The following is a 16,904-nucleotide window of genomic DNA, read 5'->3' as shown; positions in this document are numbered from 1 at the left end:
CCCCCCCCCCCCGCCCCGCACAGGAGGGCGTGCAGCTGAAGAAGAGGATACTCTCTGCTGGGGTGAAGGGGTGTGAGTTACCAGCGAGCGCACAGAGAGAGTGAGACTGCTTATCATGCAGCGTCACCCTGAGTCACCACATCACCCCCCATCATCAGACCAGACCAACGCAGCCCCACTGCATAACCCTCCATGACTACTAACACCACCGCCGTTAATACTGTTGAGTCCGTCAGCGTTGGTCGTTTCAGGACATGAATCTGAATTCATCTCCTTCTATCAGCAGGGGCGTCAAGGTGGCAGTGCAGGCTGGCTGGCAACCGGAGGGGTTGCTAGTTCGATCCCCGGCTCCTCCTTGCTGAGTGTCGAGGTGTCCCTGAGCGAGACGCCTCACCCTGACTGCTCCCGACGAGCTGGCTGTCGCCCTGCGTGGTTGACACCAACGTTGGGTGTGTGAATGTGTGCATGAATGGGTGGATGTTAGGCAATATTGTAAGGCGCTTTGAGTGGCCACTGGTTAGAAAGGCGCTGTATAAAAGCTGTCCATTTATCGGCGACTCAGCAACAGTGAATTCAGATCCATGTCATTAACAGCAGGTAGGAGGTGGAGGTCATAGTGCTCTAGGAGGCCTAGAGGTTAGGCTGTGGACATTGGGGATCGAATCCAGGACCCTCTGGTTGGCGGTCACCCAGTACCTCTTATACACACCATGCCTGCGCCCGTGGCTACACCCTAGCCACAACTCTCTCCCTGTGAGAAATTAAGAGGTTTAGAGATGGCCATCACTGACGCTCTGAGGTTTGGGGCATGAGGTTTGCATGCCGTGCTGATCAACAGTCTGGTAACCGGGGACGACGGGGGGGGGGGGGGGGGGGGGGGGAAGCTGAGGTCATGGTGTCTCCCGGTCCCAGTCAAGAGTTACCGTGACGTTGAGGTTGAAGATCTCAGACGGTGGTTGACGATCGATGCTGACGGGACACACAGCGCTAAGCAGAGTGGTTTTATCTAATCTGATCTGATGTTAGCGCTGGGGTACCAGACGAGGCCCCCGACCACTCATAAGTTAGCACAAATAAAAACACACGCTAACAAAGGTCTGGCGGCCCATCGGGGAATACGGGGGTCACACCCGACAAAAGGGGAAGGGATGGCCACCTCAGGACCTCACCTCATTAATTAAATTAGGAGTCCCTAGCACCATCTGTCATCCCACCGCACAACACGAGGGGATGACCTGGGGGGTGTCACCGCCAAACGTGTCCCATTAATTAACACAATGAGGCACTCAGCCTGATAAGGGGCCTCACACCTGCTGATAAACACGAGCCAGTCGTCCGTATGAGGTGCTAAATGGGGAACGGTAAATGGACTGCATTTATCCAGCGCTTTTCTATCCAGTGGCCGCTCAAAGCGATTTACAATATAGCCAAACATTCACCCATTCATGCACATTTTCACACACCGACAGCAGAGTCAAGCACACAAGGCGACAGACAGCCATCTCGGGGATCGAACTAGCAACCTTCCGGATACCAGCCAACACGCGCTAACTCATGCCGGCCCGTGCTACGTCTGTTTGGGGCCCTCATTTCTCTCCCCCCCCCCCCACCCCTCAGACTCCACACACACATAACATGACCCTTCACCCTCTTGACTCTATGCTCCACATCTCAGCCTTCTGTTGAAGTAGGGGTCGCATGCAAATGTATCCCCCCTGTCAAAAATGGTATAAATAAAACTGATGCTTGGCTCTGGGTAGAGCTATGACGGGCTGGCCAGTGTCTGAGGATCATCTAACCCACTGACGAACCACCGTTTGGGATGAAGAGTGGATAAGGTTTGAAGATGGATACAGCGCAGTAACTTTACAGGGCATCCTCTTATTTTCTGTGGTACGAGCACCATTACTTGTTATTGACATCACCGAAAATAAAATGTATGTCCCAATAAAGAATTAATAATGAATGTGTGCATTGTGATATAGCAATGATGATGATGATGGAAGAAGTAAAAAGCGATACATAGCAAAGATGCTGAATGCGAATTAATGGCGTCGGAATATCAGGCCACCATCATCAACAGGCCTGATACAGTTACATTAGTCTATAGTTAGTTGGTCATGCTCGGCTCGCATCCCTCGCCCGGGGAAATGAGCTCCGTCTCTTTTGTTTAGCCGGTGAATAGACGAGACGGGCGGAGATGGATCGCCGACGGCCGCTAATCAGAGAAGTGACGTCTTGTGTGACAAATGAGAAACACTACACCGTCAGGTCAGTGTCGTTGTGACGTCAGTGAATCACCTCAGCAGAGAGGTGCGTGTGTCTGGGGGGGGGGGGGTAGCAACCACACGAACAAACAAACAATCACAAGCAAGTCGATCATAACATTAATTTAATATAGCCTAATCTATAAATATATTGAGGACCACCCACACGACTCCCGCACAGACATTTGGAGCGAACACAACAAAGACGGGAATCCCCTATACAGATACGCAGAGACCCGGTACCTCCAGCCGGTAAATCACCGGGAGATGGAATACTTTGGGCTGTAAGGGGGGACCACCAAAGCCCTTTGCTTTAGACGCACCACATCATACCACATGCCGCTGCGTCGGAGCACAACTTCATAAACACTGAGACGGCAGAGCGTGTTAAGCGATATATCCTCCAATGATGTTGGAGGATATGTGATGCATGCCATCACGTCTCATTTATCAGTCGTTCTGAAGCTGATTGATGCATGTGGACACTCGGACATATAATCGATAGTGTGCAAAAAGGCCGAATACATCAATACAGATGCATACTTCATCGTAGAGTTCACTTCATAAGAAGATAATGCATATGCATTTTCTGTAATTATAAAGCTAAATTATCGAATAAGCAACTTATAAAATGGCTCACAGAATCTGATATGTACATTTTGTAATAGGGTACGGCGGGTCGGGTGAACAGACTACAGATATGCGCCTACTGTTGCTGATAATGAAATGAAGCATTGCTTACCCTCACGCAATGAGTATCCTGATTATTTTAAATGTTCAGTGGGTGATCATCTTCCTTCTTCTGAGCCGGCTCCGGGGCTCCGCGGACTGTCGGAGTGCTTCGCGGTGCTGAGGAGAGGGGCGCTGGGCCGTGGGATGGGGGATGGTCCCACGTGCTGCCCGGTGCTGAGGAGAGGGGCGGTGAGCTGTGGGTTGGGGGATGGTCCTCCCTTAGCACCGATCTGCGGTCTGTTCGGAAAGAGCGCCTTCAACAATGGGCTCATACAAATTAGACGCCACAGTCGAGAAAACCTCAATTATTTAAAACCGTTTTTTTTTTATTTTTGTTTATCAATTTTAAAAACGTAATGTTAACAATTATTGTATCGTCATCGTCAAGTATCGTATCTTAAAAACATATATATTCATGTTAAAGCAGGCTCGGCTCCAGGGCGCTAGGGGGCGTTGTGTCTTCCTGCGTAGGTGCCTGAATAAACCTCCGCTGGTGACGCGGGTCTTTCCTTCCGGCTCCGGTCCCAAACCAAGTGCAAAGGTAAAGCGATACCCGGGATTACAATCCTAAAATATCTTTAACATCGTATTTAATATTAAATTATACTTTCCACCGTGTGGCCTATTGTGTGTAACATGTACAAACCTGGTCGTATTTCCCGACTAAACACCCCGTACCGTGCGATATGATGTTATTACTTGGCGCGTATCCCCCACTATACTGGTGGTGGAGCCGCTATCCATCTTGCGTTTGATTTTCAATCTTTAAAGTCTACATGTGGTTGTGTTATTAACGTTCAACGCATCTCTATTAGTTAGCCGGTCATTTCTTTATTAAACCAAAACCTTGTTATCAGCTGAAGTTTTGCACTAGTGTCCTACACGGCGATCAGGCTAGCGAGCTAGGAAGTGTAACCAGGAGTAGCATGTAGCGGCTAAGCTACAGTCTACTACTAGTACAGACCATCTATAACGTTGTCCCCCCCTCTGTAACAGATGCTGATGCCCAAGAAGAATCGCATTGCGATCTATGAGCTCCTCTTCAAGGAGGGCGTCATGGTGGCCAAGAAAGACGTCCACCTGGCCAAGCACCCCGAGCTGACCGAGAAGAACGTCCCCAACCTCCATGTGATGAAGGCTATGCTGGTGAGTTGTATTGGGATGTGTGGGTCACTATCTGAATGTATCGCATGACTTCACATGTATTGAAAGAAGATCTGATCGTCACTGCAAGCTTTAATGTGTCGCTTAAACTGTTTGTTTAGAAAAACGTAGCATGAATCATAGGAAGGGGCTTCGGCGACGTGCATTGCCCATCTTTCTGGCAACCATTTTTTGGGCTATCACCAGTTTGCACCCCTGATTGTTTGCTAGTTTTGTAGTTACTCTTGAGGAATGTACATTGTGGACATAGGTTCTTCCTCACAGCATTTTTCCAAAATGTTTGATGTTTAGGGATTAAGTTAGACTTTTGTTCAACATGGGTCTCTATGTCAGCACTTGGATGCAAGGTTGTGTGTTGGTGATTCTCCTAGTCTGTCAAAAATTCACAAATAAAATCTGGTGATTGATTTGGGAATGTTATATCAGCCAAGCGGTCATATCCCCTTTTAGAGAGGCCTGCGTAACCCACGGAAATGTCCTTTCTGAGCGAGGTTAAGACAGGTTTTACCCTCAGCTATTTGCCACGGAAGAACAATTTGACCCAAGTTTGTCCACGCAACCTTTCCACGGAGTTCTCCCTGTGGTGAACACATGCTGACTGCGCTTCCTCTCCTCAGTCCCTGAAGTCGTGCGGATACGTCAAGGAGCAGTTCGCCTGGCGCCACTTCTACTGGTACCTCACCAACGAGGGCATCCAGTACCTGAGAGACTTCCTCCACCTCCCCCCGGAGATCGTGCCCGCAACTCTGCGTCGCCAGACTCGCCCAGACACCGCGAGGCCCAGGCCCAAGGGTACGTCCTCGACATGCAAAGTTCATGTGACGTGATGGTTTACTGGCCGGCGATGTTCGACCATTACATTTACATTCAGGGCGTTTAGCATACGCTTTTATCCAAAGCAACTTACAATAAGTACATTTGTGAAACGACAACTATGTATCTATCGTTACAGTAAGGATGTTCATAGTGCCAAGCGTTAACCATTGTTAGTTTAACCCATTCCCTGTATACGCGACCAAAAGCTGATATGTGCCGGGTTCAATAGCCCCAAGATCCTTAAGTCGACCTGTAGGCCTCAAAGAGCAAGGTTCCTAGCCCCTCCTCGCTCCTTGACCTGTAACTTCAATTAACTAAGTAGATTTAGATAAATAGGCCTGCTTAGTCAATGGTGAAACTTAATAAGAAAGTGGACACTTGCACATGATGGCCAAATTCTAAAACGAGTGAGTTGAATGCTGGTTAACTGTATTTGCTGTGAGCTAGTGAGAATCCTATTCCACATGATGCCATTGTCTGACACACATACGAGTTGGCATGTTTTTATTGTAGCTGGATTTACACTGGGGGGCTCAGTCTTTCATTCACTGTACGACTGCTGAGTAGGGCATTCCAGAGGGAATCCTCAACACACAGTATAAAACCCACACACATGTGAAAGACTATTGATTAAGTGGTTTGAATGGCTGAACACTTAGTTTATAACATAGTTCTTCATAAGAAATTTGAGCTTAAACTGCTGTAGCTTTTTCCCGGCCCAATACATATATGCTTAATGGGTATTAAACATATATATATTGGTTTTATGTTGTAAACTGACTTAAAAATGTAGCTCTAACCTCGCCCTGTATGGTGCCACCCATCACACCCCAGGTAGCTTGAGCTGGACCTGGTTTTAAATAAATTGTACTCGGCACCCTTATTTCAGGGGGCTTGTAACCCCAGACGTTTGTCTTGGTTGATTTAAACTGTCCTCCTCTGCTTAGTCTCACGTTTGCCTTGCTGGGTGTCCATCCTCATGCTTGGGGTCAATGCTTACCGTTTGAATGCTTTTTCAGGAATGGAGGGAGAGAGGCCGGCACGCCTCAACCGTGGAGAGGCCGACAGAGACAACTACAGACGTTCTGCTGCCCCCCGTACGTACACCCACCCCTGCTGCTCCGTGGAGCCCCCCCTGTATACCCACCTGTACATGTAGCTCCTCCCATACTGTGCTTTGGTTTTTTTGATCTTAATGTGATGTTGTTGTGGCCTGCAGCATTGCTGGAGGGTTGGTAGCCGATTCCAATACCACTATGAATATATCTAAAATAATGGCCGTTATATCTTTAATATAAGCAGACTTTTTTTTTGACACCCTAGCATCTCCCAAATTGGCCCAGTTTTCTTTTTGTGCCTAGGCAAGGTAAAACGCCCCTGCCTAGCGGCGAACCGATGCATATTCATGGTCCCAGAGGCACCGTATGTGCTCATTAGCCTCAGTTAAATAAGGGCACTGGTGTTGTGTTTTACTAAGTGTTCGTGTTTGTTGTTCACAGCTGGCGCTGACAAGAAGGCCGAGGCCGGAGCTGGAGCTGCAACAGAGTTCCAGTTCGTACGTAACGTTTCTAGAGCCTTCCTCGGGTTCAATATTTCCCGGAGCGTTCACTGATCCCTGAGTGTCTGTGTATTTATTGGGTTCTTTGTTTCTCTTCCAGAGAGGTGGATTCGGGCGTGGCCGAGGACAGCAGCAGCCTCCTCAGTAACCTGTTTTACTTTCTGTACAATAAAACGTCAAAAACACAACATAATGGCTTCACTCGTTCTGTCCGTGGGGAGAGGGAGTGGTGTCTTGTTTGCTTGATATGGGGCGTACTCTGGGATACCATCGGTTGCCTTTATAAGGCGTCAAGTGTAAAGGCCAGAGTAATAAAAGTTCTAATCCCAGTTTCAAAACCCATGATGCCGAAACTGGGATTACTAGTGCAATGAACCAGCGTTGACTTTGAGCAGTTGTCCAATGGCATGGCTGGCTATTTAAATGGTAAATTACATTTGAGTACCGCTTAATTAATTTCGATAAGGTTCATTTTTGCCTTGTTCCATATTCCCAGCATGTGTCACATGGAAGTAATTGAGCACCGAGCTATGGGGGTCTGATGCATTATTTGTTCAGGAGTGATGCCGAGGCAGCTTGCTTACACCAGCACCCAGCATACTTTATAGAACCGTGTAAGGCTATATGCCACCAAGTGAGTGATTAGCCATTACAAGCTGTTTGGGAAAAACTGCTTTCCTGTGTTTGATAGTACAGTGATCACAAGTAGGTGAGTCCACCTAGATGTGTGCTGGGTAGATCAGTCTGCCAGCCTACCCAGTGGACTTAAGCAAACGTTGCTTATCTATCCATCATACATCTTATATTCCAACAGGAAAAGGCTGATTTTCAAAAGCTTGTAATGGCTGATCACTCACCTGGTGGCTTATCACCCCTTTAACTATGCAGTTATATATTGTATATGCTTTACCTGATCTTAGGAGATGCTATTTAAGTAAAAACAGTCTCGGATGTAACCAGCATTACATGATTGGACCAGTTGATCCCAGAATGAAAGCAGGCGTGTATGTGAAATACTGGTGTTTATTTGTTGGCACATGTATATTACAATCTTCAGTCTTATCACTGGTTTACTCCACAGAAAAAAGTCCAGTGACACATACCTTGTAGAACAATTACACACACGTAACTTCAAGGCTGAGCTCCATCAGAACAAGTGCTTGGAGGGATTTGATTAGATTTTCGCAGCTTGCTTCGGGGTAGTAATTAGAGAGGTAATGAGCGAAATTCACTCTATCAAAACATCTATGCTGCATTTTTACTACACGAAAGTTATCTTCAATTTACAATTTGTAGTACTCAATGTTGACGTTAGATGGCGCCAGCGGTTTGTAATTTTACCGCTGTGTGACTGAGGGCGGGGGCACCATAGTTCAATGTCCTCAGCCCTATCCTCCATTTCAAATATCAGAACAGAAAATGTTTATTTTAATAAATCAGGAACTGGGAGAAAGAAGGAAGGATTCTGGCATCACCCCTCCACCCCAAATAAAAAAACATGGGACACATTTACAATTTCATGAATGAGTTACAGAAGTAGTAAATGTCACTTGTTGTTATTGGTGAAAAGCCCTCACATTCAGTTTGCTATAACAGTAATAAGTTTGTCGAGACCAACATCTAGTCAGGCCGGACGGAAGGCTTGAAGACCTCCGTCCCACTGTCACAGACGTAGGTTCACCTTACTACCACATAAAGGGAGGTTGAGCTGTTTTGCAGGTAAACCAAAGACTTTGAACACCACACCTTGTCGGCTCAGCGATAAAAGTACCTCTAAAAGGTCAAAGATTCAAGATCATCAGTGAAAGGCATTTTCACAGCCGAGATAAGAACTTCCTCTGCCTTTTCAAATACATTGATCGACCCGGATGGAATAATGAAGGGTCTTTAGCGAAGAGGCCCGGTAAGCAATTAGAAGTTAACTATTCTGTCAGATGAAGATTCTCCCATCAACCATGAATTGGTGACTGAGCCCGAAATAGCTTTGGAGCCACTAGCAGGTCGACCATGGCCCAGCTATATCGCATGCCGGCCAATGAGGATCAGGATATACATGACAGACAAGTGGTTAAGCCAATCAGATTACAGATTTGATAGGTCATATTCCTGGGCCGCTTTCTCCTCTTAAAAGGGAAATGAAATGCATTCATTTAGTTTTGTGTATTTGATTTAAATTTGGATACATCTACTTTGGTTTGGGTAATTCTCAGAAGGAGTTAATTTTTTCTTGTTGTAATAAATACTCCTCCCTTCACCCCAGAAGCTTGCGACATTGCTTGTTCTTAAGCCAACTTTTATTTTGAAAAGGCCTGGCCTCAAACCTCACCGCCTCATCAACGTTGCTCCGAATAGAAAAGGTCAAGTCAACGTTTCGTGGAGCCCGACTGAAACACCATGTTGCACTCACAGACGTCTGTCTTTTTTTTAGTACTCGTCTTTGATCTATACAGAAATTAACAATTTACAGTAAAAACGTCTTGCATGCTATCTACAACGCCTTCAGGTTCACAGTATTGCGCCGGCCGCGGCCGACGACACAGGCCGGCGTTAAGAGAAGTCAGCCGGACATGAGAGAGCGCGAGGGAAAACAAAAAACAAAACTATCATCCAAAAAGCATTTTACATGTTAAAAACAAAAAAAAGGTCTCAAACTGTACACGTCACTGCCCGTTCTGCATCTCAACAAGGACAGCGCCTTAACATCACTTTCCATTCTCAAGCAGGTTTTTTTTAGTCTTTTCTTTTCCCCTCTTTTTCTTTTTTTAAAGGATGCAGATTAAATACTTCATGATGAAAAACAAAAAACAAAAAACAGACCATAAAAGTGCCCACAAAAACAACAACATTTAAAAACCACCGGATCTAGGAGTGCCGCGAGGGGGCACAGTGAATGTAAACAATCGCTACTAACCAAACTGAATGGGAAGAGTATAATTAGTGGACAACAACAAGGGCAAGACGACAAAGTGATATGTGCTGAATTTAGAACTGATAAACCCATGGTGTCTGTGTGACGCAGGCAGCCTAATCATACGGAACAAGTCTACCTCACTTCCAGGACTGAACCAACATCCTCTGGAAGGGGGGGGGGGGGGGGGGGAGAGACCCCTTAGTGACCTCACAAATGGAAGTCATCCAGCTGCGCGGCGATTGGCTCACGCTACAGTCGACCCGGACGGACCCTCCCACTTGGGATGTCACTGAAGAGGGGGGGGGGGGTTCAAACGGTATGTCGGTGGGTGAAATAAAACGGGGTGCTCTCCAAGGAGAATGGCGTTGCTGAATGAAGGGTGGTGTTACATCACCCCCTGGCTGCCCTCGCTGTGTACACAGGGGTACAGTATTCTAGGGTGAACCTGTAGTGATTGGCTGGTGTTCCCCACCAGATGTGGAGAAATGTACTTGACACATTCAAAAACTGAATAAAAAAGAAAGTACGAGCGCTTGCAAGGGGGCCCAAATCCTTCTGGTCTGAGAGACAGAAATATGAAATGAAGGAGATTAATCAAAAACACAGAGAGAGAGAGAGAGGGAGAGAGAGAAGAAACAAAAGAAGCGCTCAAGCAATACCTGCCGCGCAACACGCATCCAAACACAACGCGCTTTGTATCATGAAAAAGAAAGTACTACCAGGTCCGATACAATTCAAAACCGACCCTGTCGATTTGTGACCGACCTATCGGGCGTCCTCTGAGAGGACACGCCCACTGGTGATGTCACTTTGGGCCTTTTTCCTTGAGCTCCCTTGCTGTGCCAACTGAATTCAGCATTCAGCTCCACCAGCCAGGTAGCGTTTAGAGCCAAGATGGCTGCCGGCTATTAAAAGGCCCAGGGGGAGGACTTGCGAGACGGCTATCAACATCGGGGGCCCCTTGAGGGAGGGGAGGGGACAGCACACGCATGCGCACATTCAGCCACAGGAAGAGGGGAAGGGCGAGGCCGAGTGGAGCCGGCGGTCACCAGAAGCCTCCAGCGTAAGCACTACGGACACGACGGTCACATCACGACAGTGAGAAGAAGTAGTTCTTGCATTCGATAAATCACCGCGCTAAGGGTGCCTTAGGGGAGAGAAGGAAGGAAGGAGTTTAGGGAGGAACCTCATGCAGTCGTCAGTGAAAAGAAGAAAGTATAAAACTAGGTAACGAGGGTTGAGGGAGTGGGGAGGATTCAGTTAAAGAAAACATTAATTCATTTTTAATTTGTCTTTTTTTTTTTTTTTTTTTTTGCTTCTCCTCAGAATAGTCACCCCCGGTGTGATCAAGTCTGTGCCAAAGCACTGGCACAAAAAGAGTTGGCAAGGCAAACTATGTTATTCAGATACAAAACAAGAGCGACCAAAGAAAGAAAGAGGAGGAGGAGGAGGAGGAGGAGGAGGAGGAGGAGGAGGAGGATTCTTAGTAAGAGCGCAGGTGGCGTCGGCCCGACAGAAACGAGCCCTGGGGGGGGTGGAGGAACGGGGGGAGGGAGAGGCGCTGCAGGCCGGGCTCACAGTTATCTAATCCCCGACACGGAGCTCTGACTCAGGCTGTAGCTGGGGGACAGCTCGCCGCTGATGCTGCCCACTAGGGGGGAGCCGTTGCTGGTCAGGCAGCCGTCGCCGTCGCGCAGGGCCTGGAAGTAGGTGGCCTGCACGGGCTTGTGGCGGCGCAGCACGCGCATGGCCTCGTCCACGGCGAACCATTCCCTCTTCCTCCCTGTGGACGTAGACGAACAGGCCGCTGTTGTTTTTGTTGAGCAGCAACAACAACACAGCGGGGGGGCGACGGTAGACATTAGAAGACAGCGGGAACAACACAACACAGAACACCCTGGGGGACGCACACCACAGGGCACACACTCAAATCCCTTAAGTCGGCCTCAATAATAATACTACAAATTATAATAATAATAACGAGATATGTTTGTTCAAAGTCATTTTTGGACTATTGCTTTGGCCCAATCTGAGTCATATTCCTTCTGTTAATATTTAGTTAGCCTGTACAGCTCATAAAGTGATAAAGCAGTTTTTTGCTTCGTCTGTCAATCCGGTAGAATAATACTTAATTAAACTAACATTTACAATAGGCTGCCTCTCGCTTTGTGCTTGGGCTCCCTAATGATGATGTCTGTGTGAGGAGGGAGCTTTAGGGGCCTGCAGACTGTCGGTCACGTGACTGTGGACGGGGAGAACTTTGAACGCTGGTGTTTTTGGGGATGGCATGAAAAACAAACGGAGGCTTTACCAATGTTGACCGAGTCTTCCCAGGCGTCCAACAGCTCCGTGACCACCAGCACGTACACGTAGGTCCTGTGCTTCCTCTCGCGGTTCTGGGGGGGGGGGGGAGCGAGAGAGAGAGCGGTCACCTCGGGTGAGTTTCAAAGTAAAAGTGATAAGGAACAGGCTATGGAAAGACTGAAACAGAACGTCACTCACCTCAAACACGCCGACCAGCCGACCCAGAGTGCCCTTGACACCCGCCTGAGGAGGGGAACAGTAAAGCAAACACAACGCCAGGTCAACGTCAGCAGAGTCAACACGCCGGTGGCAGAGAGGAAGCACTCCGCGGCCGGGGCGGTATGGTGGGAGGGAGGGAGGGAGGGAGGGAGGGGGCGCGCAGTAAACACGGCGGCAGCATCGACTCAGGCCTCATTGGTATCCATGGTAATGATGCTGAACAGATTTATCGGACAAACTGCGCTTTACTGGCCGGATACGAACAGGGGGAGGGGTTGAAGTCTGTACGGCTGATCAACCAGGAGCGCCCTCGACAGCAGACGGAAACACACTCGCAGCTCGGACAACAATGGCTCGACGTTAACAAACGCTGCTCTGGAGTCTCCACTTCGTTAAAGGTCACAACCTATTTTGAAAAGGCTGAACGCTGCGACATTTCACACAGACGAGTATAGACAAACACCCGGGGGACGCCGTGCGGCCCTGCTGGCCCCCCCCAGAGGTGGGCCGGCCGGCCGGGGGGGCCGCAGCAAGGCACCGACGCAGGTCGCTGCCCCGTCTCCCTCGCTCCTTCAGGTTCCAGTTTCAGTCTATAAATAAGTGTGTGACTGTACATGCTTCACCCCAGCTCCATCTCCCCCCCCTCCCCGGGCCTCTTACAGGACATAAGGACAGGAGGAGGAGGAGGAGGAGGAGGAAGAACCCAACCCCTGCAGTGCCAGCCGTTAGGTAACACGATCAAATCCCCCCTCCTTCATAAAGGACTCTCAGTGTAGGACCAGAAAAGGGCTTCATACCCGTTAGCCAATCAGGCGGGCGGCATCTCGAAAGAGGATGTCAAGAGTTGAGGGTGTGGTAGAGAGCTTTGCGCAACGCACACTGGTGTCCTCATCGTGTGAGAAGAGCCACCACGGGAGCCCCCCCATCACCATGTGATGGGGGCCGTGACTAGACGGACAGACACACAGGCACACACAGGAAACCTCAGCAACCTTTGACCCGCTCTCGGCTCATCCAACAGTTCCACATCACCCTTGGCGCGACTCCAAACCAGCCGGTGCACAAGGTGATAGCACTCACTTCCCTGACGAGAGAGAGAGAGAGAACCAAAAACGCGAAGCACAGGCCAGATAAAGGCCTTTCCCCCCGCTAAACGACCGTCCAATGAGAAGCTTACGATGGCGTGACTGGCGGAGAGGTGGTGTATGTGTGAGAGGGAAGTAAAACCACGGCTGTGAAAGGCTTTTATGGTTAGACGCCGAAGCTCTTTCAGCGCTTTGAACAAAAAATGGTGGAGATGGATGTGACGCCTCTATAGACTTAAAGCCCAGTGGAAAACATGTTGGCAAGGACCGCAGGGGCCACCGAACAGCCAGGGGGGCGAGGGACTGCCAGGATAAGAGATGATATCAGCATCCATCAGAGAGTGAGCGAGCGAGAGAGAGAGAGACTTCATAAGGTCAGCGATCCAGAGGGGCCATCGTACAGGCTGCTGCAGGTCACACACTCTCTCCTGGCCCGGTGACCAATCTGTTTAGATCCGAGACACTTCCTCCCTGATCCCCACCCCGGTTGCATCCTTTATACCGGGGTTCTACCCGCCCCCACAGTGGGGGGCGGGGGGATTTAAAGGATGTACCGGGACATTAGTTCCAGAAGAGCGCGGCTATTGTTTGGACCACGCCATTTTAGAATCCACGCTCGTAAATCTAGCCCCCCTTATCTGTTTTGTTTTCCAAATCTTCAAGAATTTCCATAAAGAGCAACTCCTTAGCCAACATCATAAGCTGGCAGACCACTAAATGAAAATAAATAAACTTAGTGGGACAATGCCAAAATTGATGATGAAATTGATGATGAAATGAAGAAGCAATTTATAATGGAGACACCTGCAAGGAACTCTAATGAGGCATTAGTGGATGAATTCTGGAGTAGGACAAGCTCAAAGCCACAAAGTATAGGCAGAAGGACTGACTCTTTTGTCTGATCTCTTTCCTGTCGGTTAAAGGTTGGGTATGGAATTCGCTTTTTTGGCCATTTTTGCAAAATTACTTGAAATCCTTATCATAACCCACTGACAGCCACTGAGTTAGAAGTACTGACATGAAAATTAAACAAGTCAATTATCTGTGGAACGGGCAGGGCTCGAAAAACTCCAGCCAATGATTTCCAGAGCCACCGAGTTGCATTGGACAGTAAGTACGTCAAACAAACGGTCGTACTGCAGTCCCCCTCCCCCACGCGCGACCCCTTCGTGCACGTACTCAAACCTCGTGACCCAGAGCAAGCTTCTGTTTGTTGTTATCCTGCGGTAGCTACTGGAGCTAGCTAACTAGCAAATGACTCGCTCTCGCGCATCTGTGTTCGTTCGTGCATGATTGCGCGTCCATGTACTTGGAATGGGTAGAGTCAGCGTTGAAGGAGAGGGGGTAGGACCATTTGAGTTGTGTGTTTTCAAAATCTGCTGGCATTTCGCAAATCCCATACCCAACCTTTAACTGGTAGGCCCAGATGTCACCTAACTTGTTATTACTATGATTACACCCATCAGCAGTGTATTTTCCTAATCCGACACAGACTACCGGTAGGGGACCAGGGATGTGTCAACTCTCCAAACCCTGCATACATCCATCAAGGCTCTAACACCATGCTTTTAGACTAATACACAACACAACAAACACAAGGAGGAGCAATCAATCCAATGATAAATAAATACACATTTAGCCACATTCAACATAACTATTCCCTGATTCCTTGACCAGCGTTATGGGGCTTAGCAGTGGCGCTACCACGGCTTGCCTGGCGTTCAATCTCAGCCTGACCTCCGCAGACAACATCCACAGCACTTTGTAACACGATGCGGCCATGCAGCTTAGATGTTGCTAGGCTCTCCTTCCATGCAAACACATGACTGCACTGACAGAACAGGTTCTCACTGAGGGGGGGGGGGGGTCATCATGTGTTAAACACAGATCTAGTTTTGACAACAACATTAGGCTAATGAAGCCGACTGCTTTGACGATTGAGTCAAACTGATGATGACCAAGAACACTTGCCCTTTGGGACATTAAACTATATATCACTTTAAAAACAGAAATAAATAATTAACCAGTATGACATTTATGACGAAGAAATAGTCATCCAGTGCACAGAATCGGAAGTATTTAACAAAACACAGTTACAGTGTAGACCCGTCAACAAACCGAAAAGGTGCCATAATGAGGTAATAAATTAAAAAGGAACCGACCTCTTCACACACTTCTCTGGCGGCCGCGACGCTGGGCTCCTCCTCCGGCTCCATCCCCCCTCCGGGGACGATCCACTTATCGGGGTGCCGACTGCTGCTCACCAGCAGCACCTTGGAGCATAACAAACAGTAACGCTCAGATACTGACAAGAGTCTCTCCCGGCCACGTCGCTGTGCATGCAACAACCACACACACACAAACCAGCCCTGAAAGAGGCAGACTACTGTTTGAATAACTAGGGGGTTTAGCAATCCGTAGAGGCTTGTGGCGAGTCACAATCCACTGATCACTCAGACGTGGTTTTATTTGACAACTGGAAGGTTTTTCCTAAGAGGGCAACACGTTTGTGTAGGTAAAAGGGGTAGTTATTGTGTCTCTTACGGGATTTAATCTGGACCCTAGCCAAGAGACCGCATGTTTGGTATGTTTGAGGTTGAATCAACCAGAAACATGGAGTGAATCAACACACTGTCCACCTCCAGCTAGTACTACTGGAGCCAGATTGCTAATGCCAAATAGCTCACAGGCCAATATTAGCTCTGACGTTGTCTTTATCCATCTATAAAATATATACGTATATAATATCATAAAGATACACACATGTTCGTCCTGTATATGTATACACATACAAACAAACATAAACGTTTAACGTTTAATAAAGACATTAAGAGGAGAAATAACGGTACGTAGAGACGATGGTCTGTTATAAGGAAGCCCTGCCAGCAGCAGCACTGTGATGACTGGGAGGGCTAGCTAGCGTTAGCATTTAGCCTAGCTAGCGTTAGCGTGTAGCCTCTGGTTGACAGGCGGACCAGTTTGTCCAATGAGTCGGTTAGCATTGGGCTGGGCTACAGTAGCTTACATAACCCATGGCTCACTGGGGGATAAACTGAATCATACTCTTACGAAACCTACATTGTCAAACACACAGCGTCACAGCCGACCTGGTCTGTGAGGCACAAAGCAAAAATTGTGGGGGGAATTTAGATTTTTCTGTGGAAGGAAGCTAAGGTCGGCTAGTCGGGCCTGCTAGCTCATCATGTAGCATCCACGGACTCACCTCCTCCTCGGAGCAGCTCCTGAAGCACAGGCAGGCGGCCCGCTTCTTGTAACCGTCGCCGTCGTACGTCCGGGTTTGGTTTGACTTTACCTTCATCATTTCAGGGGTAGAAGTTAGAAAGAGTCGCGAGTTGAACCCGGTTAGAAAGCTGTGGATGTGAGACGCAAAGTCCTCCGCTGGGGAACCTCGGCGTTTTTCCTTAAAAGAAATAACTTCTCCTTCGCTTCATTTTCACAAACCTCGGCGCGTCTACGGCACGGTCGCCATTACGAGGAGCCGCTACGACCGCTGCGTAGCGGAGCCTTTAATGGCAAAGGCGGCGTAAGGAAGTTGCGCACTCGGATTTGAAGAATTGAGCCATCGCCTGGTCCAACAACGCAATGCCATACTTGCATACAGACATGTTCCAGTTGATATTAACTTACACATTACTTTTGTCTCTATCATTCCAAGGATCGTTATTGTTATGATCTGTATTGAAAGACATTTAGATAACGGAAGTTAGATCGCTATGGGTTAATAGGATAGTATTGTTTGATGGTTAAGAAAGTTTAATTGGTTTGAGCACCGATTCAGCACCTCAGGTAATGGACAGCGCCCTCATCTATAGATGGTCCCGTATACA

At 48.2% G+C, this 16,904-nt stretch overlaps 3 protein-coding genes across 4 annotated transcripts in view; 1 reads left to right on the top strand and 2 right to left on the bottom strand.

Moving 5' to 3' along the window:
• The window catches only part of LOC130401920 (protein kinase C and casein kinase substrate in neurons protein 1-like), a 27,355-nt gene extending 24,327 nt beyond the window's left edge, over nucleotides 1–3,028 (bottom strand). The window contains exon 1 of the mRNA XM_056605950.1: nucleotides 3,010–3,028. The gene's annotated coding sequence lies outside the window, so the exon portion shown is untranslated. The remainder of the gene's footprint in view (nucleotides 1–3,009) is intronic.
• Nucleotides 3,029–3,428: 400 nt separating this feature from the next.
• rps10 (ribosomal protein S10) lies at nucleotides 3,429–6,746 on the top strand. Its single transcript, XM_056605646.1, has 6 exons — nucleotides 3,429–3,540; nucleotides 3,996–4,145; nucleotides 4,781–4,955; nucleotides 5,999–6,076; nucleotides 6,479–6,534; nucleotides 6,638–6,746. Exons 2-6 carry the CDS (start codon nucleotides 3,996–3,998, stop codon nucleotides 6,683–6,685), a joined length of 507 nt encoding a protein of 168 aa, XP_056461621.1. The 5' UTR covers nucleotides 3,429–3,540; the 3' UTR covers nucleotides 6,686–6,746.
• Nucleotides 6,747–7,544: 798 nt separating this feature from the next.
• nudt3b (nudix (nucleoside diphosphate linked moiety X)-type motif 3b) lies at nucleotides 7,545–16,570 on the bottom strand. Of its 2 annotated transcripts, none has more exons than XM_056605647.1 (5): nucleotides 16,280–16,570; nucleotides 15,219–15,329; nucleotides 11,951–11,995; nucleotides 11,760–11,844; nucleotides 7,545–11,255 (listed from the first exon to the last, which is right to left on the bottom strand). In XM_056605647.1, the coding sequence occupies exons 1-5, from the start codon at nucleotides 16,376–16,378 to the stop codon at nucleotides 11,029–11,031; spliced, it is 567 nt and encodes a 188-aa protein (XP_056461622.1). In that variant the 5' UTR covers nucleotides 16,379–16,570; the 3' UTR covers nucleotides 7,545–11,028. The 2 variants fall into 2 exon arrangements, with proteins under 2 accessions (XP_056461622.1, XP_056461623.1); XM_056605648.1 differs by having other exon boundaries at nucleotides 7,545–11,231.
• Between the last annotated feature and the right edge of the window lie 334 nt (nucleotides 16,571–16,904).

Source organism: Gadus chalcogrammus, chromosome 13 (assembly GCF_026213295.1).
Source record: "Gadus chalcogrammus isolate NIFS_2021 chromosome 13, NIFS_Gcha_1.0, whole genome shotgun sequence".
In the NCBI taxonomy this organism is placed as follows: Eukaryota; Metazoa; Chordata; class Actinopteri; order Gadiformes; family Gadidae; genus Gadus; species Gadus chalcogrammus.
Note: the sequence above shows the minus strand (reverse complement) of the source record. Positions and strands in the feature narration are given on the sequence as shown.

Excerpts from the sequence above, each read along its gene's own strand:
- rps10 (XM_056605646.1), top strand. The coding sequence starts at position 3,996 with ATGCTGATGCCCAAGAAGAATCGCATTGCGATCTATGAGCTCCTCTTC. Across the intron at positions 4,146-4,780 it reads ATGTGATGAAGGCTATGCTG|TCCCTGAAGTCGTGCGGATA; the intron begins GTGAGTTGTATT and ends TCCTCTCCTCAG. Across the intron at positions 6,535-6,637 it reads CTGCAACAGAGTTCCAGTTC|AGAGGTGGATTCGGGCGTGG; the intron begins GTACGTAACGTT and ends TTTCTCTTCCAG.
- nudt3b (XM_056605647.1), bottom strand. The coding sequence starts at position 16,378 with ATGATGAAGGTAAAGTCAAACCAAACCCGGACGTACGACGGCGACGGT. Across the intron at positions 15,330-16,279 it reads GGAGCTGCTCCGAGGAGGAG|GTGCTGCTGGTGAGCAGCAG; the intron begins GTGAGTCCGTGG and ends TTATGCTCCAAG. Across the intron at positions 11,845-11,950 it reads GGCTGGTCGGCGTGTTTGAG|AACCGCGAGAGGAAGCACAG; the intron begins GTGAGTGACGTT and ends CCCCCCCCCCAG.